Source organism: Patella vulgata, chromosome 9 (assembly GCF_932274485.2).
Source record: "Patella vulgata chromosome 9, xgPatVulg1.2, whole genome shotgun sequence".
Lineage (NCBI taxonomy): Eukaryota > Metazoa > Mollusca > Gastropoda > Patellidae > Patella > Patella vulgata.
The window spans coordinates 8,833,016-8,857,528 of record NC_065887.2 but is presented as its reverse complement, the minus strand read 5'-3'; the positions used below and the strand labels follow the sequence as shown (position 1 = coordinate 8,857,528).

General features: G+C 39.5%; 1 protein-coding gene across 2 annotated transcripts in view; it reads left to right on the top strand.

Moving 5' to 3' along the window:
* The window catches only part of LOC126831685 (dipeptidyl peptidase 4), a 385,894-nt gene that overhangs the window by 33,120 nt on the left and 328,261 nt on the right, over positions 1 to 24,513 (top strand). Inside the window, exon 1 of one of the 2 annotated variants that reach the window (XM_050562329.2) lies at positions 785 to 1,044. The exons of the other annotated variant lie outside the window; for it this stretch is intronic. Within the exon in view, the coding sequence (XP_050418286.1) occupies positions 925 to 1,044 (120 nt within the window). The 5' untranslated portion in view covers positions 785 to 924. Of the gene's footprint in view, positions 1 to 784; positions 1,045 to 24,513 lie in introns of those variants that run through there. 2 annotated transcript variants of the gene reach the window in all.

Here is a 24,513-nt window from a genome sequence, read left to right as displayed (position 1 = left end):
AACCGAATTGTCTATTTACGTTTGATTTAACTAAAGGGTTGCAGTTCGAGGGGTGAATCTATTTAATAAAATATCTTCCACGCGTGTGTATTCTAAATTAACAGCAAATCAGATGCCATGAGCGAGGTCAAACTTTGAAGAATACATGCGTAATCTCGCTGGATTCAGATGCCTACTCGTCTACTCGCCCTCTAGACAAAACGAAACGCAATCAATCTGATTGAAATACAGATCTATATTTCGTTTCGTTTTTTTATATTTTCGATGGCCTACACTACATGAAGATCTGACCAGTTGTGCTGGGAGGTTGCGTCGGGGGTTTACCCACAGTTCCGTGCAGAGCACGCCAAGAACTCGCAGTAACAGACCGTTTTATTGGCTAATTCCTCACATCAACTAGAACACCTGTTATATAACAACTCTTCCAGATTCTAGTGTTGTGAAGACAAGTAAAACGACATTTTGAACTATAAAAACGAAACGAAATAAGATCTGTGTTTTAATCAGATTGAAACGCAATAGAAATTTAACCTTATCATAATATTATTATATTAAATCGAAATAAACAAGAAATCAACAGTTTATGCCCAATAAAGACGTCATACTGAACAGTATTTGGACTATTTTTGAAATAAGATTCAACTTCCACAATATTGTAGTTCTCACAGGATTCGAAATCCGCCAAAATACCCACTAGGGACAGACATTGAAATAATTAAGCGCGGGAAATAGTAAGAATAAATCATTCTGTTGGTGCATCAAAGCTATGAATAACCTGTTGTTTGTTGAATTGTCACTCAGGGTATTGGACGGTGATTTTGTAGTTTTCCTAAAGGAACATTTGAATTCGAACCGCTGATATTGGTATCGAACTGACGGAGACAAAGTCTAAAATGAACTAAATTCGGTGACTTGCAGCTAAGAATGAATACCTTGTATGTTCCAAACTCCATGTTTGATAAATGTATATTAGCGACCATGGCTTATGTGAAAGTTCGTCGATGGCGTGAACCGGAAGATCCAGCCCGTAAACTCAACATACAGGTAGGGACATGTTTTCTTTCTTAAAATGCAGCCCTGGTAAAAGGTTACTCTTACAGATTTTTTGAACCTGAATGAAATCAGCTTCAAGCATTAACGCTTGTTCGGTTAAAACGTCTTTTTATTGCTTGAAAGGGTTATTTCCAACCCAGGGACGGACTGGGGGTAAGAATCCTATGGGTATGGTCCCTTTAATGGAACCCCGCTCATGGGATTACGGGATGCGGGAGAAAAGTTTTGAAACACTAAGTGTAAATGATGCTTTCTGTAATATATCCTGGGCACAGCCCCCCAACCCCAACTATTTGAGAACATAATTTCTTTATTCTCCCCCCCCCCTCCGAGCCTACCATACTAACAGACTCCTTCCCAGTACATCGATATTTCAGGCCTCTCCGAGATTCGAGAGAGAGAGTGAGAGAGAGTGAGAGAGAGAGATGGCGTTTAACGTCCACTCGACACAAACTGGATCATTCCGGGACTAACATATCGTTTAGTTTTATTTCAATAATTCCCTTGCGCGTAGGGGTCTTTATCGGGGGGGGGGGGGGCGGACTACCCAGAGAAAACCCACGAGGTTTATCGTCGCAAGCCAGGAAAACGCATCTAGTCGTTAGGATGGTAAGAAAACCAACGATCGCGTGTACACTTTACAGATGAAATCGAGGAGAATAGCCGTACTCATTTTAATTAAAATTAGCAAGTGGGTGCAAAACAAGTAGAGCGTTAAACTTTATTTCTGTCCTATTCACATGAAATGAATTGGGGTTCAACGTCCAACTGTTCTGCTCCGACTGGGCTAATGAAGATAGGCATACGCCATACAGTGTGCTATGAGGGCAATTCTCCCAGTCAGCGGCGCTACGGTCTATTTTCTTATATCGAATTCCAACTGTCATGGGATCTTTTACGCGCACGCAAATGTTTACACGGAACCTGAATTTTTTGTCCGATCCGAACGACTATACGTGCCAGTTGCCAGGCCCTATACCCTGCACCACTGAATAGGGGGAACCACGCCAGAAATTCCCGATGAACTTTCTCGGTCAAAGCAGGAATCGAAGACAGAACCCACAGGTTACGCAGTTAAAATCTTACTCATTGAGTCATCATGGCTCCCCTTCATTGCTACTGATAACAGGCCTGCTGTGTTGTTTAAATATACATTTTGTAAGATTCGGATAAAGAGCTAGCCATTCTTGCTATAATAGTTCGAAAATAGATAATGTAAAATGAATACTTTGAAAATTTCATTCAAGCGAAGATATTAGCCCTTGAAGGTTTGACAAAACGTGTGCAATAATTTCAACCACCGTGCTGGTTGTTCGAAGCTAAGTCTCGCTCCTCCATTTTTAGCTTAAATCAAAATATGGCCGAACTGATCTAATCTATTTAATATCGGAGAAATCCGATGCCATCGAGGGTTGATTATTGCCTGGATAAGTTAATTAATGTATAATTAATAATTTAGATAACATTTCAGGACTAAAGAAAGACCTGCAATAGGCAGATTTAGCTCTTGCATAATATATGTTTAAATACAGTTTTAACCTTTTGGTACTTGGTACAAATTTACATGTAAATATTGGCCACCGCAGTTCCTTGATTAAAGTAAGAGGCTGTTCCTTAGATTGCTATCACACCGCCCAAGGAACACAATGTATGTTAATGCTTTCCACGTTATAGGGCAATTTACTTGTTCTTGTAGCAGCAACAGCTGTGTATGTGACAGGGTGATCTAAGGAGCCTTAGTCAGGGTCATTTGGGGCAGTCTACATGGGTTAAATAGTCTTGCATAATGTATGTTTAATGGTAGAAAGCTAACATGTCTGTTATTTTAATCTTTGACTGTTTTATATTGAATTATTCCAACTTATTGTTTTTGTCTTCCGTTTTCTTTTATTGAATTCTTCTACATAAACGTTAGTAAATATGGACTCCTAGATGCTAAGTAGTGGCATCCGGTTTTCTAGAAACAGTTAGTATATCAAATGAGATGGGGATTCACGTCCTACTGTTCTGCTCCTATCCTGAGCTAATAAAGACGGGCATCATACAGTGTGCTATGAGGGGAATTCCAACTGCCAGGGGATCTTTTACATGCACGCCAATGTATACATCCGAACGACTTGTCAGGCCCTCCATCTTGCACCACTGACAAGGTGAAACCACGTCGGAAATTCCAGATAAACTTTCTCGGCCTATGCTAGGATTGAAAATGCGACCTCCACCGTAGCTTCGGTTAGCATATCGTTCCCCGTACCAGGCTATAAGAAGCGGGAGACTTTTGAGTAGGAGAAAACCTTGGACCAAAAGGCCACAGCCAAAGAGGTATCAGTTGTTCTCGAATGAGTATTTTCTAATTTAAACATTTCTTATTGATCATAAAATATCAAAGGGGTGGGAGACAAGTGAGAGAGAGAAATGAGATTTAACGTCCACTCGACACAAACTAGGTAGTTTCGGGACTAACATATGGTTTAATTTTATTTCAGTAATTCGCTTGCGCGTAGGGGTCTTGAGCAGTGGGAGGATACCGGAGGACCCGGAGAAAACCCACGAGGTTGGAGGGAGACAAGTGAAGCAACTTTACAACCTTTTGATAACTGAAGCATGATGAAGTCAAGATTACATAGGTCATTTAAACTGGGTAGAAAACAATTTAGGTGACGAAATTTTCTAACTGAAAGAGTCACTATCCATATCTAACCCCCGGGGTCTCCAAAGCGGCATTTTGGAGCTTACTACATCCTCAACCGGTCTGTGCGTCGGGTTGGAGGGTTGGTCACTGGGTCAAGCGGTCTGTGCGTCGGGTTGGAGGGTTGGTCACTGGGTCAAGTGGCGTGGTTTCGATTCCTCTCTCTCTCTCTCTCTCTCTCTCTCTCTCTGGGGGATCACGTGGTTAAGCGGGTAAGACGCTAGCTCGCTAGCCTGGAGGTCGGGTGTTCGATCCCTGCATTGGCCGAGAAAGTTCATCCAGATTTTCCGGCGTGGTTCTCCCTTGTCAGTGATGCAGAACGTAGGGGCTGACACGGAAAGCTGTCTAGTCGTTCGGATGGGACGAAAAACCGAGGTCCCGTGTACACATTGGCGTGCACGTAAAAGATCCCTTGGCAGTTGGAATTCGATATAAGAGTAGGCCGTAGTGCCGCTGTCCAGGCAAAATTTCCCTCATAGCACACTGTATGGCGTATGCCCGTCTTCATTAGCCCAGGTTAGGAGCAAAACAGTAGGAAGATAAACTGTATTTCATTTCATTTCTCTCTCTCTCTCTCTCTTTCTGAATGTTCAAAGCCCGCATCAGTTGTTCGCTGTAAATAAAGATTAGAACAGGGGGAATAACTCCAACAGAATTAAAGTAACGATCTTCTTGTGTCATTGAGACACGACTATTATATGGATTGTTCCTTGAAATCTCAACTCTACAATCAAATGAAATGAAATGGAGTTTAACGTTCTACTGTTCTTCTCCAACTGGAGACAGGCAAACACCTACTCTTATTTCGAATTCAAATTTTCAAATGTTCTTTTCTGTGCACGCCTATGTGAAAACGGAACCTCAATGTTCCGTCCCATCCGAACGACTGGTCGCTGTTCCTTGCCAGGCCCTCCGTTCTGGACCACTGACAAGGGGAAACCACCCCGAATAAATCCGAGGGCCTTTCTCATCAATCACCCGAGGCCTCCTGGTTAGCGAACCAGCGTCTTACTCCCAGAACCACCACGGCCCCCAACTCGACAGTTAAACACCGGAGTCATGCTTTCAAATGTACGGATTGATGGAACAGAATGGATTTTGGTGAAAAGCAGATCGTACGTTTGGTTGTTACTGGCAAGTGGTGTACGGCATTTAGTTAAAGACTTCTTGTATCATTGGGGGGGGGGGGCGAATGGTTAGCACGTGTGCTCTGTATCATAAGGCCTGTCATTGAGTGGTTTCGATTCCCACTGCCGACGACCCCTACGCGCAAGTGACTTATTGAAATAAAATTGAACCATATGTTAGTCCCGAAATCACCTAGTTTGTATCAAACCCAACCCAACGCCTTACCCAGTGAGCCACCATCGCGCCGCAAAAACAGTGTAAGAATATGGTCGATACTAGTCGACCGTTGCAATGTCAAAAACGAATGCCACCGATATTTATAACGACTTTTGATAGAATAAGTAAGGTAAATGGCCGCCACCCAGCCAATATTCTGTCTTCTCTAAACAAACAAAGTTTCAGGTAGGAGAACAATGTTCCGTGTAACCTACTGGGATTTTTTTCAGAAAACATCAGAATCATAATTATATACCTACATTCTATACATTAAGCATTCAGTTTTTGTGGTACTAATTGGGACGGATTCCCGGGGGAGGGGCTTAAGTTCTTAACATAGCGAGTTAACAGTTCTTTACTTTAATCCTTCCGTCGTCAATACCCCCTTTGATAATAAACATTCATGAATAATAAAAATTCGCGCCATTTTTGTAACGTGGCGGGCAATCCCTGGTGACTCTAATGGTCGTGTTTCGTGTTAGTAAATTCGAAAAGAAAAGCAAGGATAGCCAGAGTAGCTTCCCTTGAGAGAACACGCGTAAATAATAAGAATAATTCAATAAGACTGGATGAACGTACAATTGATTTTAAATATATGATACAATAGTCTTGATATACTGCTCCGTGTTATAACATAACATTAATAATGTATCGTCAGAAATTTAAAGGCTAGAATAATTACGTTGAAATCCACTTGGGATCCATTGGTATTTTCTGTGACCTCCACCGTACATTGGGTATCATACCCACAGAGATGTACACACCATGTACGGTCAGTCACAATCTGATTAAAACACAGATCCTATTTCGTTTCGTTTTTTTTTATAGTTCTAAATTTCGTTTTACTTGTCTTTACTACACTAGGATCTGGAAGAGTTGTTATATAACCCGCGTTCTGGATGATGTGAGGGATTAGCCAATGAAACGGTTTGTTACGGCGGATTTTTGGCGTGAGCTGCACGGAACTGTGGGTAATCCACTAGAAACATCAACGCTGATTGGTTAATCAAATATCTGACGTCATAGGTAACAACACCGCTCGCATGACGCCCGACGCGAACTTCCATTCCAACCGGGCAAAATTTCCCTCACATCACACAGTATAGCGTATACCCTTCGTCATTAGCCCAGTATAGGAGCAGAGCAATGGGACGTTAAACCGCATTTCATTTCTTTTATATCGAGCTTGTCACGTAAAAACTATATCGTTACAACACAATAGACTATAAAGAACTATTTGCACGTGCAAGCCGTATTGATGTTTACACAATAATTCCTAGTAAATTATTGAAACCTTTAAGTATTCGTGACATCTTTGATGTATATATCTGACAAACATAACAAACAATACAACAAAACAAAACACACAACAATAGTCTTGTTGCACTATTGTTAAAGTACAACTCAAATGGAATCGCTTTTCATAACTGGACTCTTTGTCTTTTGACGAAGCAAATTATTATTGCTTTATTTGAAATACGTACATGTAAACAAAGAGAGAAAAGATAAAATAACACGTGGATGATAGAAAGGGAACAAAGAAAAAATACAAAAAAGTATGGAACGGAATTCACAACGTAATAAGACAAAATAGTATGTGGATGTTAGCAGGGGAACATACAAAAACTATGGAATGGAATTCACGGTCTAATAGGATAATATGTTATAGTACATTGACATCACCAGGGGAACATAGCAACATAACAAAAGTATATTCACGACATAATTGTTAACTCTGAAAACAATGTAATGCTTGTGCTAATATGTTTACTTCAATCAAATGCATGTAATGTCTGACTTACATATAGTAAATTGATTGTTTACCCCGCATGTATAAATGCTAATTTATAGGACTTGGGTCTTAAATATTGTAGTTTGAATTTGTATTTTGTTCCATTTCTGAACATATTGCCGTCCATATAAGCCTACCAGGGATCGAACACCTGACGCCCAGGCTAGCGAGCCAGCGTCTTACCCACTTAGCCACGCGATCCCCGTTTGGCTACGGCACAACATTTCAGAAACTAGACGTAGCAAAAAATACGGTAAAATAACAAGGATGTTATACGCACCTTTTCCGTATGAAAGCTCTTCGATACGTCCTGCCGTATCCGTGTGCCGTATCACGTGTGAGAAATACACGCAAAATCAATACGGATACGCGATAAGGACCAGGAATTTACGCTTGCCCAAAGTCTCTATTAATTTTAACCTATTGTCGTACAAACTTCATTGAGCCCCATGGCACCATGATAATTCTTAAGAGGGTGCGTGTGATACGTGGGGGAGGGGGCGAATTATACGTTGGTGTGCATGGTATTAATTTTACTCTACTGTCGTACAAACTTGTTTGAGTCCCCTGGTACCATGATGATAGAATATCACCTGAAATCACCTGTCTTTAGATTCTGGTATAATATAATAATGTAATATAATCACCAATAACCAAATATTTATTTAACAGTGTATTGATGTATGATATATGATATTTGTTATAATTATCGATTTGATGTCGGACATGTTTATTGGTTTCACTCATTAATTTACTTGGTGACCCATGTGGAACCCAATAGCTTTGTGAAATGGACACAAAATAGGTCATTTCGGGACTTACATATGGTTCAATTTTATTTCAATAATTTGCTTGCGCGTAGGGGTCTTTAGCAGTGGGAGGAAACCGGGGCCCCTGAGAAACCCCACGAAGTTAAACAGGCGACCCTACTCCTTGTCACGTACAACAGGGGTATCGAAACCACGCCAGGTGACTCAATGACAGGCCTTATGATACAACACGCACGTTCTAACCATTCGGCCATCCAACCCCCACACAGAATAGGTCATTTCGGCACTTAACATATACGATTGCACGTAAATCTATCGACCGAAACCACTAACGTCATTAGAGACTTTTGGCAATCGGAATTTTTACCATCCGTATCACGTATCCGTATATCGTATACGTGATACATTACGTCAATGTAGTTTTAGAGTTTTGGCAGATTTTCGCGTCGCGTAAGTTTGCATATAGCTGAGCTGAACTTAATTCTATTACAGCATGATGGCAGATATCTACCAAGATCACCATCAGTACTAGTCAAGTACCTAGCCTACAATTTCCCGGAGGGGGTGAAGTCACTCGACAGTCGCTGAGCTATTCAAAAAACAAATTAATGTCGAATCTTATTAAAAAAAATCTTCGACTTCAACTCGACAGCAATTTTTGGTTTCACTAATGCACCATTTCAGAAAGTTTATACCCCTTTACCATAGAACAAAATCATTTACAAAGTTCCACCTCCCTGAATTTAGCAAGTAGATCAACCAGCATGCAGACAGACAGACAGACAGGAAAAGTATGAAAATTCCGAGAAAAACCATCAAAAATATATGATTAAATTCCAGTCTTTATCATTGTTAAAATCACATCAAATATACACCTTCGTGTTCTATGATACATATTGGTTCATAAAAACGCTACGATACAACATTTCAGCATCTACAAGTAGCACAAAAGACGGTAAAAAGACGACGATGTTATACGGACCTTTTCCGTATAAAAGCTGTTCGATACGTGCTGCCGTATCCGTGTGCCGTATCACGTATGAGAAATACACACACATTGATGACGTCACACACCAAATCCATACGGATACGCGACACGGACCAGGAATTTACTCTTGCCAAAAGTCTCTATTTAATTCAATAGCCGGCCTTATGATCTAAAGCGTACACATTAAACCACTCGACGACCCAGCTACCCTTCTACATGAGAGTACAGAAAGTTAGATATTCGAGTGATGGAAATCGATCATAAAACATTGTGAAATTACGACGAAACACGAGTTTGTTATTTATAGAAATGACTAGAATGCAATACGCTAGAGAAGTCAGTAATACGAAAAGAGCAAGCGTAACAATAATCTGATTAATGAATGTATATCTATGGCCATCACACGAACACTCATTAATTCACAAGAACTGAATTGGACTCTATTCGATGATTATGTCAATAGAAATCGGGCATCCAAGACGAAATCTAAACCATCGTTTGCTTTGTTGATAGAATTAGGGTTGTTCAAGTCAGGGAGATTGGACTGATAGAAGCGTGATGAACACACGAACACTCCATATTTGGCAGCGTGCATTCGGCCTACTATGAATTTTAAACACGAACATGATGTTCTTGACGATATAATATGAAATGAAACGAGATAGGGTTTAGCGTCCTATTTGTCTGCATTGGCGGGCAATGTGTTATAGATCACAATACTGTTTCCGCCTCATTTGTTTTCGAATTCCAACTGCCAAGGATTCTTTTACGCACACAATTATATGAGCTTTGCCTTGTCAGATCCTCCGCCCCGCACGACTGACAAGGAAAAAGCAGTCCCCGATTTCCCAAAACATTCTCAGACTTAAGTTAAGAATTTACTCAAAATTGTTGGCTTTATGTTAATTAAATTATAGCCCTTTATGAAACTTTTGTTGTTTTAATGTTTCAAATACATCAATAAGAAACTATTGGCACATTTTGTGTGTTTCTGGATCAGTGATTGAAAGTTAATTCTTAACTCAAGTCTGGGAATGCTTTGTGAAACCGGGGCCAGGCTAGTAATTCCGAAGACAAATAATTGGAAAGGGCGCTGCGTGGGCCCAATTCTCCCTCTAGCTTATTATGCACTGTCAAACATAATTTTTAACTGAAGTCTGAGAATGCTTTGTGAAACCGGGTCAAGGCTAGTAATCAGAAAGGGCGCTGCGTGGGCCCAATTCTCTCTCTAGCTTATAGAAATTAAAATAACCACATGTTAGTCTCAACATGAACGTTATACCCATACCATTATCTTTTTGAAATTAAAAACAAGTTTGTCTCAGCACAAAATACAATAATGTTTTAGTGCTCACCAACAAAAGTATTATGATAAATTATCTCATCATGCAGCTGTCATGAAAAGAAACATTTTTGTCATTTTTTTTTATCAATGCGCAATGGCTGCCAATTCTAGTTTAGCTAACTAGATTCCAAACTTCTGATGTTTTGGCTTTCGTTCTCTAATGAGGTGAACAAGTGCTAACCGCATGTCTATTATATATATCGAATAGACATCGTCCCTCATTTCAACATTTGTCTGTAATTGATATTTCGTTTCTGATCCAGAACCCTGGTTCAATTTTATAGATCTCTATATGGAATGGGTAAACGTTTTTGAACTTTTTTCCTTTGGTCCCGTACACCAGTTCACTTGGATGTCAGATAGAAAAACACGTTCAGATGCCACTGACACTCCATTCTTATTGATAAAATATATTTAAGGAACTTCATGTTGTATATAAATATTTACCCGCTATATACAATTCCCTATATAGCAGTTTGAATTCTTGTAGAGTGTTTATTCATTTCCTGGTCATACAGCTTTATATATCCTTAGTACAAATGTTAGAAAACATTAGAAAGTGTCCCTGCATTCGATAGAAATCAATCCTATGAAGTGTGCAAAATTCAATATTATTAGATAACTTGAAAGGCTTTTGAAGAATTTGAGACGATTTTATAGACAGGAGAAGAAACGCAAGAGATAATTATATCGGGGCTAGATCAATCTGTTAGTCGGAAGGATGGAGGTTACCACGTAAACAAGTTCCAAACCTCGTGAGAAGTCTAACCATATTCGTTTTATTTTGCTACAATTGAAAGACCCGTAATATTAATTTTAATTGGAATTTAGTAATTTGTTGGTTTTTATTTGAAGAACATTTCGTATTATGTATAAAGCACTTTATCACCCAATAATACATTCTACAGTAGATATCGCTTGCGTGATAAATTTCATAATCTACTGCGATTTCCCCTTAGGAGATATGGCTTTACATGAATTTGATTGGTCAATTAAAAAGGAACTACTTTTTTTTTTATTTAAAAAAACCCAAAAAAATTCATTTTTTATTAAAAGTATCTTTCTTTTTATTAAAAAGGAACTATTTTGACTTTGATGGAACTCTGGGTCAATATAAAGGACTTTGCAATGGTTGAATTGCTGTCAAAGATGATGTATCACCTCGCCGTAATGTAATCAGGTTTAGTAAAAGTGAAATCGTTAGCAAAGAATTATATTTTTTTATTTGTGCATGTAATAAAGGATTGGGTGATAAATACAATATCCTACTCGTCATTTTTGATATCAAAAAATATCAACGCTCGTCGATAATGTAAAAAACAAACTGGGAGTAGGAGATTTTCTATTTAAAGACGAATTAAAACACGAATTATAATTCAGTATTGGTCAATTTCTATTAATATTACTGTTGTGATATTATCGTAAAAATATGCGATCAGTGAACATTTTAAAATTAGTTTACAGCGTCGTTTCTCTGTACTCTCGAGCGTCATTTGAAATGATGCGCCTTGATGAAAGAGGCAACATGTCACTCCGTAATGAAAATGCAGACCTTGGTGTGCACGTAAAGGAACCCTTCTGGCATAATTTACCTCATAGCACACTGCATTACGCATGCCCCGTCTTCATTAGCCCGGTCGGTGCACAAGCATAAAGCGTTCACCCCATTTTGTTTCATTTGCATTTCAGAAGAATCGATGACATTTAAGTTTAAAGAATTATAAATCATTCGATGTGTTCGGGCTTCCTACATTTCTGGGGTGTATATTTAAAAAGAACCGTCCATCAAGCTGTCATTAATTCCGGGTAATTATAGCACTAGAGGTTATGATTGACGTTAGGCCGTCGTTTCCATGCTTTAGGATCTTGCCGATCGATTGGAGCCGATTCTTGACGACATTCTTGGGTTATTACTATAGGATATAAATAAACCTCTACAGAAAATGTCATATATTCTGATATTAGCTATTACTAATGCAGAGTGTCGTGTACTAGACAGCCTATACTTAATCCTTCTAGAAGACTTGGTACGATTTGGCATTTCAGAAATACTCATAGATAACAAATACCAGTTGTACTTTATCTTCCGTTAGCTTTTAGTATTAAATGGTATCGTGCACGAGAAAGTCTATACTTAATCTTTCTAGAACACTTGATACCATTTCTCATTTGAGAAGAAATTCGCATAGGTAACAAATACCTGTTGTTGTTGTTTTGCATGGGTTATACTGCACCGGTACTGGTGCCGGGTGTCGTGCATGGTGGTAAGATATGCTGACTCTTTCTGGAACACCTATTACAACTTCTCATTTGTGGAGGTCATATATCTAATACATGTTTATTGCGCTGCCTGTAAATGTGATGCAAACTCTTCCAGGCGAACATTCCTTACCGCATCACGCATCAAATATTTAACAATTTGTTTAAATGTTGTGGTTCCTACCAGTGTAACCACGCCAATTAACCCAATGTCAGACCATTTGACCACCAAACCCCCTACTCTGTTGAAGGATAATGGCCTAATTTCCTGTAGCTATCAACTTTATTCACATCCCAACATAAATCAAAAGGCAATGTCTAATACTTGGAAATAATCCACAAATAACTCATGGTGTGGACAGATCGCGATAAAAAGAATTGTCCAATTCACCAGCACCAGAACCGTTTGATAACCAAGAGGTGATTGGATCTGACATCAATCGTTGCAACGGGGTTGTGACATTTATAACTAGATAACTGGTCAATAGGGTATTAACCATCTCGATCGACCAGTGATACATGACAGATGCATCATTACAGATAAGCATGGCCATGGCCGTCACGGGTTGAAGTTGTAATGAAACGAGTACAATTATCACCTTAACAACTTTGATGGTCCTACGATAACAGCAAGGTTTAGTACAATTACCTCGATAGATTACTACTGTAGTGCTGATTTCTGGAGTTTATAGCTTATTCCAACACTTAAGTGTCCATGTCGATTCTACCTGAATTGGAGGGATCCTATGCTAGGTTTCCACTATCACGATTCGCGAAACGATTGAAATCGTGGTTTTAATCGTACAGTAATCGAGATGATCCTTTCAGATCTTATCATGTATTGAGGTCAGTCGTAGCAATCGTGTTGATCGTATCGAAACGTATCCGCATATAGCAGCTCAAGGACACAATAAGGACAACCTTGTCGTAAAGAATCTCACGACAGTGGGAACCTAGCATAGGGCATCTGGACCTAAAGCAGACAAGCGTGTTGAGCAGACCTTTGGGACCCGTTGCTAGTCCAAACAAAATATGAATATACTACCTTGGTATAACTTTTTTTTTAAATATTCTTTTTGAAATAAAAACGCCAATGAACTTTGTTTTCTATTTATTTAACTTGATCAAAGGCGTTCTTCCTGGTTCTATTATCATTTGTATTATACTGATGTGTTGTGCTCTTATAATATCGCGACTTTTTAATTCTTACACCACCCCTAAAACAATGACACACGGCACTGCCCATAGCTAAGTTACGGGAACGTCGTCGGATTTAGATTGAAAACACAAAGGCTATTGGTTTTAAGGTAACATCTGGACATGGATCAAAATAAAATGAAATGGGGTTTATCGTCCTACTTGTCTTGCAAGGAACAGCGCAGTGTCTAATCGTTCATATATGTACGCAAAACCGAGGTACCCCGTACACATTGGCGGATATTTTACATGTATGCCACTGTGTACACGGAACCTCGGTTTTTCTTCCGATTCGAACGACTAGATGTTGGTCGTTGTCAACTTGCCATCCCAATCCGGCCCGCACCCCAAAACCCGCCCGCCACCTAGACCAACTTTATTCATTGGCCCACTTGATTAGCTTCTAGGATCTTCTCAAACTATAGGCTTTTTTGTGAACCGATCAGATTAGACCGATTAGCTATTATACGCATTTGTGAACCAAGTTGATTATGCTAATCGTTACATTTGTGAGACGATTTAACTCAACTGATTAGGCAAATCGACCTAATCGTCCCAGGAGGTGTTTAGGCGATTAGATTTGACGTTTTCAAAATGGCGGAATGTTCGACATCGTAAGTAATTTTTAATGCTTATTGTTGTTTTTCTCCATAAAAAATTTTTTTTTTAAACGCATTTGATGTGTTTAAAGTAGCTAAGTCTCTAACTCAATATCATCCAAAATCTTCAACATTGAAAACACGATTTATTTGTCAAATTATATCAACATTCATGTTGTGATCTTAACGGGAAAAGATGGGCTTTTGATATCCAATATTTAAGACAAAATAAACATTTTACCATTGGTACACGAATCGTGTACCATAATGCGCTTCAGCCCTAGTTGTATCAAGAGACTCGAGGGACGAGGCTAGACACATTGCACCAAATCAAACGGCGTATGTAAACTGGAATAACCAGACGCTAGAAATTTGCACTCGCTTGAGACTGCTGGCTTATTTCGCCGAACATAACGGATTTGAAATTGGAGTAAAAACGGAAACCATTGAATGTAAATAAGTTTATATACATTCATATTACAGTATTATATGCATTGCGACCCACTTTTGTCAATTTCTAGGTCCCAAATGTTAGCGATTTAGCTCCTTTAATGTTAACTTTATAGTCCACAAGAATGTTAGATCACCTCTGGCTCTAAGCAATTTTAGGCCCTCTGGGTGCCAGCAGTGTCACTGTAATCTGTAGGTAACTTGGACTACACGTGAAACACACGCCCCCCTCGTCATGTTAGCAGAGACAATTTTTTTTCTGACCTGTGTCCGTGGTGGCAGCCATCTTACCAAATCGTAATTATCAAATTTCACATTTGTGGACCATAGCTAATCAAATCGAAATCATACCAAATCGTACTAGCAAATCAAAACCTAATCTAATCGACTCACAAAAACGCCTCGTAATTAATATCTAGGAATAGTAACCAATCCCTGAAGGTCGAATGTACTGAGTAAACCGCGAGTGGAGTTTGACTTTCATCTATTGACGCGAAAGATATGTTTAAATTTCTTGTATAGCTGCATCCGATTTTTCAGCTTTTTAAGTAGTCAGAAATATCGAACACGGGAATTGTGTGATTGTACAATGTCGATGGTAAAATAAACGTCTATCAGATATGACTTCAAACCACTTGCGGTTACTTCATCAAGTAGCATTACGCCTTCCACTATCTATTTGACCCGCAGCTAATTGGGATGTTAACAGCCTTTTAAAAGATTTCTGGCCACCAATAGGAATTATATTTTTGTGTAGAATGTCTATCAATGACTATTGATTTGTGCCTCGAGTGTAGTTACTTGTTGAATATAAATTGATTAAGTATGTGAAGTGGTGATTATTGTCCTATAAAATGTTGTTGATCACGATATACGATGTAGAACTAGATCACGTGTACTGGATAGTGTAAAGCTTACGTCATTTAATGATTGTCATCCCGCGGAGTGTCCTGGAGAAGAGTTAGGGGAAAGGGGGTGGATGTAGGACTAGAACTCGTGATCTGGATAGCGTAAACTAGTCGCTTTATCGTATTATGACTGACGTGATGCGTCATAGCCGGGACATAATGCTGGGTCGGGGGGGGGGGGGATATCTCGCGTAGGTAGGGAAGATGGGATTGTGCCGTAGGAAGTTTCATCGAAGATGGGGAAGAGAGGGAGAGTGTCGTAGGATATCTCGTCGTAGGTAGGGAAGATGGGCTGGTGTCGTAGGAAGTTTCATCGAAGCTGGGGAAGATAGGGAGAGGGTCGTAGGATATCTCGTCGTAGGTAGGGAAGATGGGATTGTGTCGAAGGAAGTTTCTTCGAAGTTGGGGGAGAGGGTCATAGGATATCTCGTCGTAGGTCGGGAAGATGTTTATCGAAGCTGGGGAAGAGACGGAGAGGGTCGTAGGATATCTCGTCGTGGGTAGGGAAGATGGGATGGTGTCGTAGGAAGTTTCATCGAAGCTGGGGAAGATAGGGAGAGGGTCGTAGGATATCTCGTCGTAGGTAGGGAAGATGGGCTGGTGTCGTAGGAAGTTTCATCGAAGCTGGGGAAGATAGGGAGAGGGTCGTAGGATATCTCGTAGGTAGGGAAGATGGGATTGTGTCGTAGGATATCTAGTCGTAGGTAGGGAAGATGGGGTGGTGTTGTAGCTGCCGAAGAGGAGGGATGGATATATTCGTAGAATGTTTAGTCGTAGCTGGGGAAGAGTATAATGTTTCGTCGGAAAATCAGCATGACCACCGAAATAAGATCATTCATTTGGACCAGGAGAACAACAACTTCCTGTAAAATTGATAACCTTGTGGTATTCCGTAAAATCCATAAGGTAGTCAAATGATTCATGTTCATTGATAATCAACTTAGGGGTTTATGTTGTCAAATTATTGCGTAAAGATAACCCAGAGGCACTCACACTCTATATCATACAAAACTTAGGCTGTCTATTTACAGTTAGCTCCGCTTTAGAACAGCCACTAAGCTAGTTGACCGACATTTTAAGTCCTAAATCGACGATTTTAGTTGAAAACACTGAGTATACATCGAAAATTTTGTTAAGTATTTATTCTGCTTCCATTTAATAAAACTGGAAAGGTTTATTTAGTCTTTGTGTGTATGACAGATGTGAAGCTGGGTATAACCGCGTTACAAAACAGTATACTAACTTTTATATATGGCGGCCATTTAGAGCAGAGATCTATTCTCGAAGTATGAAGTAGATGGATCTTTGTGCGCAGAATGATTCATTTTAGATCCACCAGATTACAGGAGAAATTGATATTCCCATTGATATCATTGCGCGAATGGGCGGGGAGGGGGGGGGGGCTTTAACAGTAGTGGAGACTGTAGTACCCCGGCGAAATATAAGAAACCACGCCCATTGACTCAACATTTGAACCCTCGACCATTCAACTCCCCAGACTTGGGATGAACTACCCTCTATATTCGTCATATTGAGTCCGGGAAAAAGTAGTCTTATATATATAACATAAATTTTGTTCAACTGGAATATCTCTCTTAAAAAAAAACATGTAGCAGTTTTATATTCTAGCGAATAGGAGTAAAACAGTAGGACGTAAAACCCCATTTTATTTCATTTATATTCCAGCGAAATATCTCTCAATTTTCAATCCAGATCAAGACAGTTCTGTGATTTTGAATAAATGTGAGTGTAATGAGTCTAGATAAAGCGTGATTGCTCTTTGACCAATGTATTTCTATCCAATCGTTTCCTATTGATGCTAGAAGAATCTATCTTTCGTCTATCAAATTGGTCCCGATTTGATTACCTTAACAAGGGTTGTAGAAGGCAAGACACGGGGGCTTTAAAAGCTTGCAGTGAATTTAATTAATTTACTTACATTCTTCTAGACTTATTATTGGTCTAAAACCCTCTCGACTTTTAACACGTAAATCTCTTTAAGTTAAGAAATAAGCCGATAAAGTACGTTTAGTAATAAAATCTAAAAACCGACGAATCGATCGAATTCAAACAGCGTCTATTCTTGCTAAGATGTGTTTTATACGGTTAACGTGGGGCTGGCGAGGCCAAGGAAACTATTTTTAACTCCAGTAAAGAATTACTCAAATTAAGAATTACTCAAATTAAGAATTACTCATAAATTAAGAATTACTCAGATTAAGAGTTACCCATAATACGTTTTACTCAAACTACGTAGAGATTAAAACTTTACAAAACGTTTTGATCCTGAGCCAAGGAGTTTTAAGAGCTGATATTAAGGCACTTTTGATTCCATGGTTTTAAGTTCCGTGACCGCCACCGTATCACGGATGTCATGCATAACCACGCGTAGGGATATACATCAAAGCATGATGGTTGGTCGAAAGTTGTGAAGCGGTTTCAGACTTTATATAACCTTGGTGGTTGTTTGAGACTTGTTCGCCATTATTGTCAATTACAGAAGTAAGAAAATAGATTGATACGTCTGCTTTTTCATAATAAAATATCGGTATATTATTTATCTTTATCCAGCAGACGAATCAATATTGGCAACGTTTGTGAATTTTGTTTCCCGCTTAGTGAACATTAAAAGATATTAAGGACTTAGGTGACCTGAATAAGATCACCTTAACACTATAGTCTCGAACGCTCCGGGTATATTTCGAGTGGTCTAACGCGTGCGGGTTAGACCATGAGGTCAAGGGTGTGGTTTCGATCTCACCCGTGTGCGTGTCTGCCCATCCTCATGGGTTTCACCCGAAATGACCTAGTTTGTGTCAAGCTGCCCCATCTCGCTTTCCCTCATCCGCTCTCTCTCCCTCTCCCTCTTATCGTTATGATGACCGAGTCTATCAATAGTTATCCAGACTCCCTAGTGAGTATTAATAAGAACGTTGTTAATTATGACTGGACAACCATGTCTACAGGGTATGAGTTTTAATAACTGAGATGATTTCTCAGCGGCCATCTTGTTCAATTAATACCGGGCCTGCACGCAATAGGTATATTTCCGTTTGTATTATTTGTTGAATTCTTCTCTATTTTTCTTTGATTTAAAATTTAAAAAAATTGGCAAAATTTTATACATGGCCAAATATTGGTATAGGTCAATAGTTTAAACATACAAAGTGCTCGTACTAGCAGAATCCTACTTGGAGCCGCTGTAGAACAGTGAGTAAGTCGTTGGCCAGGTGGTTTAACGTCCACTCGACACAAACTAAGTCATTTTGGGACTAAGACATGGTTCAATTTTATTTCAATAATTCGCTTGCGCGTAGGGGACTTTAGCATTGGAAGGAAATCGGAGGACCCAGAGAAAATCCACGAGGTTGAACAGGCGACCCTACCCCTTTTCACGTAAAACCGTGGAATCGAAACCACGCCAATTGATTCAATGACAGACTTTATAATACGATGCGCACGCGCAAACCATTCGGACATCGCCCTCCCCCAGCCCGGTTGGTTCAGGAAAGTAGGACGGTATGTCCCATTCTCAGCTATCATTTAACAGTAACTTGAACTGCTTGGTGGCTGAAATTCCCGAATTCACTGCACATAATATCACAAAACAACAACTTTCATCTAAAGGGTAAGACGCGCGCTAGCCTGGTAGTCGTGTGTGCGATCCCTGCATTGGCCGAGAAAGTTCATCCAGATTTTCCGGCGTGGTTACCCCTTGTCAGTGATGCAGGACGGAGGGCCTGACAAGGATAGCTGTCTAGTCATTCGGTTGGGAAGAGAAGTGGAGGTCCCGTGTACACATTGGCGTGCACGTAAACGATCCCTTGACAGTTGGAATTCGATATAAGAGTAGGTCGTAGTGCCGTTGTCCGGTCAAAATTGCACTCATAGCACACTGTATAGCGTATGCCCGTCTTCATTAGCCCAGTTCAGAGTAGAACAGTAGAACGTTAAACCCCATTTCATTTCATTTCATTTAAAATTAAAGATGCATTGTGTAAAATTTGCATAAAGGTAGGTCGTTCTTTTAATAATAGTTCAAAATTAAATAATGAATAATGAATGTATTGGAAAATTTAGCCAAATGAGCGAAGTTATTAATGTTTGTAATTAGCCTAAATTGCCCCCCCCCCCCCCACAATTTCCGATGACCTGATTTTCAGTTCGTCAATAGGCCGTCGCCGTGAGTGCTGCTATATGACAATTTAAAGGAGATTTGGCGGGTATTGTCAAATCCACTCAATATCTAAGCCATTCGATAGTCAAAGAAGTTGATTATGTTCTTGTCATGTGAATAAATGTAACAATAAAAATTTATTATATAACATTTAAAGCTAAATAGGCAGATTTAGCTCTTACATAATGCATCTTTAAGCTACATTGATTTTATATTCAATTTAATTTGCTTCTCGACCTTACAAGTCAGATCCTAGTTCTATCATTGTCAATTATGGAGTCTAAAATATTGTTTTACTCCACTTCATCGTTCACAGCTAACTTGATAAATAATGCAGTTGTAATCCATTACCTGTTATATTTTTAAGTTTATTGATACATTACTATTAAGAGGGAAGAGGATGTAATACGATTACCACTTGTATGTTAGATGACACCAGGTCATATTTTACTTTACTTCTAGGACGTCTCGTCCTGGCTCATTCGTTCGATACTTTAACATGTGTTACCCGCAGTCTGGCTTACGACACTGAAATAAAATGGAGTTTGACGTCAACCGGGCCAATGAAGAAAGGCATACGTCATGCAGTGGGGTATGTCGGATATATGGCCCGGGCAGCGGCGTTACGGAACATTATTCTTCGAATTCAAATTGCCATGCAAATGAGTACAGGGGACCGCGGTTCGGCGTTCCCGAATGACTAACCACTTTTCCTTGCCAGACCGGGTGGGGGGGGGAGAAAGAAAGAGACAGAGAAAGAGAGAGACACACACACACACAAAGAGATTAATGTCCTCTCGACACAAACTAGGTCAGTTCGGGACTAACATATGGTCCACTCGACACAAACTAGGTCAGTTCGGGACTAACACATGGTTCATTTTTATTTCAATAATACGCTTGTGCGTAGGGGTTTTTAGCAGTGGGAGGAAACCGGGGGACCTGGAGAAAACCCACGAGGTTGGACAGGCGACCCAACTCCTTGTCACGTACAAGCGGTAAATCGAAACCACGCCAGTTGACTCAATGACAAACCTTATGATACAGCGCACACGTGCTAACCATTCGGCCATCCAACAACCCTGCATGGCATATATCCGCCGCCATTAACCTGTTTGGTGTAGAAAAGTAGGACGTTAAACCCTATTTCATTTCATTACATTTATTTACAGCTAACATTATATGTCTATACACCCCATTCTAACCGACACGAGCGACCAATGAATTAACACGATGGTCATCGCCAATAGAATAAAAGATATCGATGTTTACCGGATGTTAATTATGGTGTCGGGTATCGAATGATTCATTGTCCATATTCAATTATACGATCTCTAAGTCTAATTAAAGGCATCGTTGATTTCATTACAGAAAACAGGTCAATACTATACTAGTACATAACGGGAATATTTACAGGTTGATGGTTGAACATGTACATATCGTTGTATATAAGGACACGGTTACAAATAATATAGGGGGTTGGATGGCTTAGTGGTTAGCACGTGCGCGCTGTATCATTAAGCCTGTCATTGAGTCAACTGATGTGGTTTCGAATCCCCGGTTGTACGTGACAAGAGTATGGTCGCCTGTCCAACCTCGTGGGTTTTCTCCGGGTCCTCCGGTTTCCTCCCACTGCTAAAGACTCCTATACGCCCAAGCGAATTATGGAAATAAAATCGAACCATATGAAGGTCCCGACATGACCTCCTCTCTCTCTCTCTCTCTCTCGCTCTCTGAATTGCTAATTAAGGTAACTTTTAAAAATTATGGCACCTACAGAAGTTATATTTGATTTATCCGTACCTCTTGATTTTCTAGGGAATCTTGCACTGCTAAAGACCCCTACGCGCAAGCGAATTATGGAAATAAAATTGAACCATATGTTAGTTCCGAAATGACTTAGTTTGTGTCGAGTGGACGTTAAACCCCATTTCTCTCTCCCTCTCTCTTACAAATAATATCGAATAGTCGCGTTTACTAGACTTATAATTACATACTCATATAATCAACTATCGCTGTCATTCCTAAACTGTTCAATGTTTTGATCTGAAACTCTACAAGTCCATTTCCATATATGCGTTTTCGTGAAGTCGGTCGAATTGCAAATGTAATGGGGTCGTTTCCATGTATCCGGCAAACGTAAATATTTTGACCTTTGACTTGCATTTATTCCCGAGATCCGCTGAAAACTACGACCTCTTTCTTTCAGTTCCTGCATTTAATTACAAAGCCCCTGGTTCACCAATATTAGCTTATCAGTGTTTCTTTGGGTTCCTGCATGATATGTAAGAAAATAAACAATCTGGGGCCTGTTTCACGAAATTTTAACTAAGATAAAATCGAAATTTTAGTAATTTGATTGGATAATATTAGACTGATTGTAGTGCTTAGCCAATCAAAATTGAAGTATCTACTAAAATTTGGATTTTATCTTTAGCTAAAATTTCGTGAAACAGGACCCAGATCCCTGATAGACCTTAAATTAAATTAAAAATTATTTTAAATCATTGCTACAATCTGACGCGATATTTTTTATCCAGAATCTGGTTCCATGACTTTCTAATCTTTTTTGTTCTTGTTCGTGAAACCACCTCTTAAAAAAAAGGCTTCGCCAACTGGAGTACGATTGTCAAGAAACTTGCTGTTCTTGCTCTTTGAACAATTGCGCACCGATGACGTCTCGAATCGGAGACCCCCTGGTGGTTGTACTTGTTTAATCGTATAAGTTCATGTCACGTGACCATTACTGGTTGACCTATTTGTTATTTACCTGTTTGTTTTAATCATAGGAACAATGCACGATCATTCTATTCTTGATCGAAATCTTGGTTTGCATCGTGTAGTAATTGCGGTGATCCTATCAGGTCTTATATATTTAGGTCAGTCGTAGCAATTGTGTTGATCTCAGCTTTTTAACTCAATTAAGGTGAGGGGGGGTTGGGGGGGGGGGGTTGTTTTGGTCTTTTTTGTAGCGCCGTTCTCAGGTCAAAATTTCCCTCATAGCAAAATGTATGGCGCTTGTTCCTCATCATTAGCCCAGTGGAAAAGAACAGTTTATGTTTGCTCTTTCTAGAACATCTGATGTCTTTAGATTGAATAGCTAACGAATTTGTGTTGTCACCACCTAATCTGAAATTAAGGATATGGCTCTGGGTGTATGCCCGCTCAGAGGTCTATGATAGTCTAGCCGTGCCATTACGATTCTAGATGCTCACACACTGAGATTCGGGGTAGTCTAGCTATGGGTTTAAGATTCTAGATATTCTAGCTGTGGGTTTAAGATTCTAGATGTTCTAGCTGTGAGTTTAAGATTCTAGATATTCTAGCTGTGAGTTTAAGATTCTAGATATTCTAGCTGTGGGTTTAAGATTCTAGATGTTCTAGCTGTGAGTTTAAGATTCTAGATATTCTAGCTGTGAGTTTAAGATTCTAGATATTCTAGCTGTGTGTTTAAGATTCTAGATATTCTAGCTGTGAGTTTAAGATTCTAGATATTCTAGCCATGGGTTTAAAATTCTAGATATTCTAGCTGTGAGTTTAATGTCACACACTGAGATTCGGAATATTCTAGCTGTGAGTTTAATATTCTAGATATTCTAGCTGTGGGTTTAAGATTCTAGATATTCTAGCTGTGGCTTTAATGTCACACGCCGAGATTCGGGACATTCTAGCATTAGGTATACTGTCACACGCTGAGATTCGGTGCATTCTAGCTGTGGGTTTAAGATTCTATATCTTCTGGCTATGAGTTTAATCTCACACACTGAGATTGTGGACATTCTAGCATTAGGTATACTGTCACATGCTGAGATTCGGGGCATTCTAGCTGTGGGTTCAAGATTCTAGATCTTCTGGCTATGGGTTTAATGTCACACGCCAAGTTTCGGGACATTCTAGCTTTGGGTTTATATATGATGTCACGCGCTGAGATCCGGGATATTCTAGCTGTGGGTTTAAGATTCTAGATGTTCTGTCTGTGGGTATAATGTCCCACGCCGAGATTCGGGACATTCTAGCCGTGGGTTGATTGCAAGGCGCTGCGATTCGGATCATTCTGGGCTTGATGTCAATTTAACACAGCAGAAAGATAAAGAATCCTTACCAACAATTTTAAAATAATTGTTTTGTTTATATTACCATAACGTGTAAGTTTCACACCAGACCAATTTATAAACCCTATAATTATTTAAAACAGTGTACTCCAGACATTTTGGATAATCTCAGTATAAATCAAAATGATGTTTATCAAATTTTTATCAAATTATGACACAGGACTCAATAAACTCTGTATCTGTTCTTCTTGAATAAAGTAATTTAATACATTTTGGAAATTATATGAAATTGGGCTGAACGTCTCACTTTTCTGCACTAATAAAGACGGTCGTATGCCATGCGGAGAGCTATGGGTGAATGTTTGCCCGACCAGCCGAACTTCAGCATTATTTTTATCTGTTCATCTTGAATAAGGTAATTTTTAATACATTTTGGAAATTATATGAAAATGGGCTGAACGTCTCACTTTTCTGCACTAATAAAGACGGTCGTATGCCATGCGGATAGCTATGGGTGAATGTTTGCCCGACCAGCAGAATTTCAGCATTATTTTATCTATTTCCTACTGACCATCTTGTAACTGACTCTGTATACAACTATTACCATGTCCATAATCTTGTTGTTTTTGGGGGGTTATTTTATGATTATATTGTCACTCGATAAAGTGCCTCTTAACACGTTATATGAAAGGGCGCACTATAAATATGCTGTAATAATAATAATAACAATCCAGCGTGTACACCGATGGGCTTCGAAATGTCGTCCCATACAAATGACTAGAGTCGTTTGCTTACAAGGGGACACTAGGCTGGGGAATCAAGTGAGCTGAACTGAAGATTACTTCTACCCGAAATGACGACGGGCTCTAGGAAATGTTGGTCGTACAGTAGCA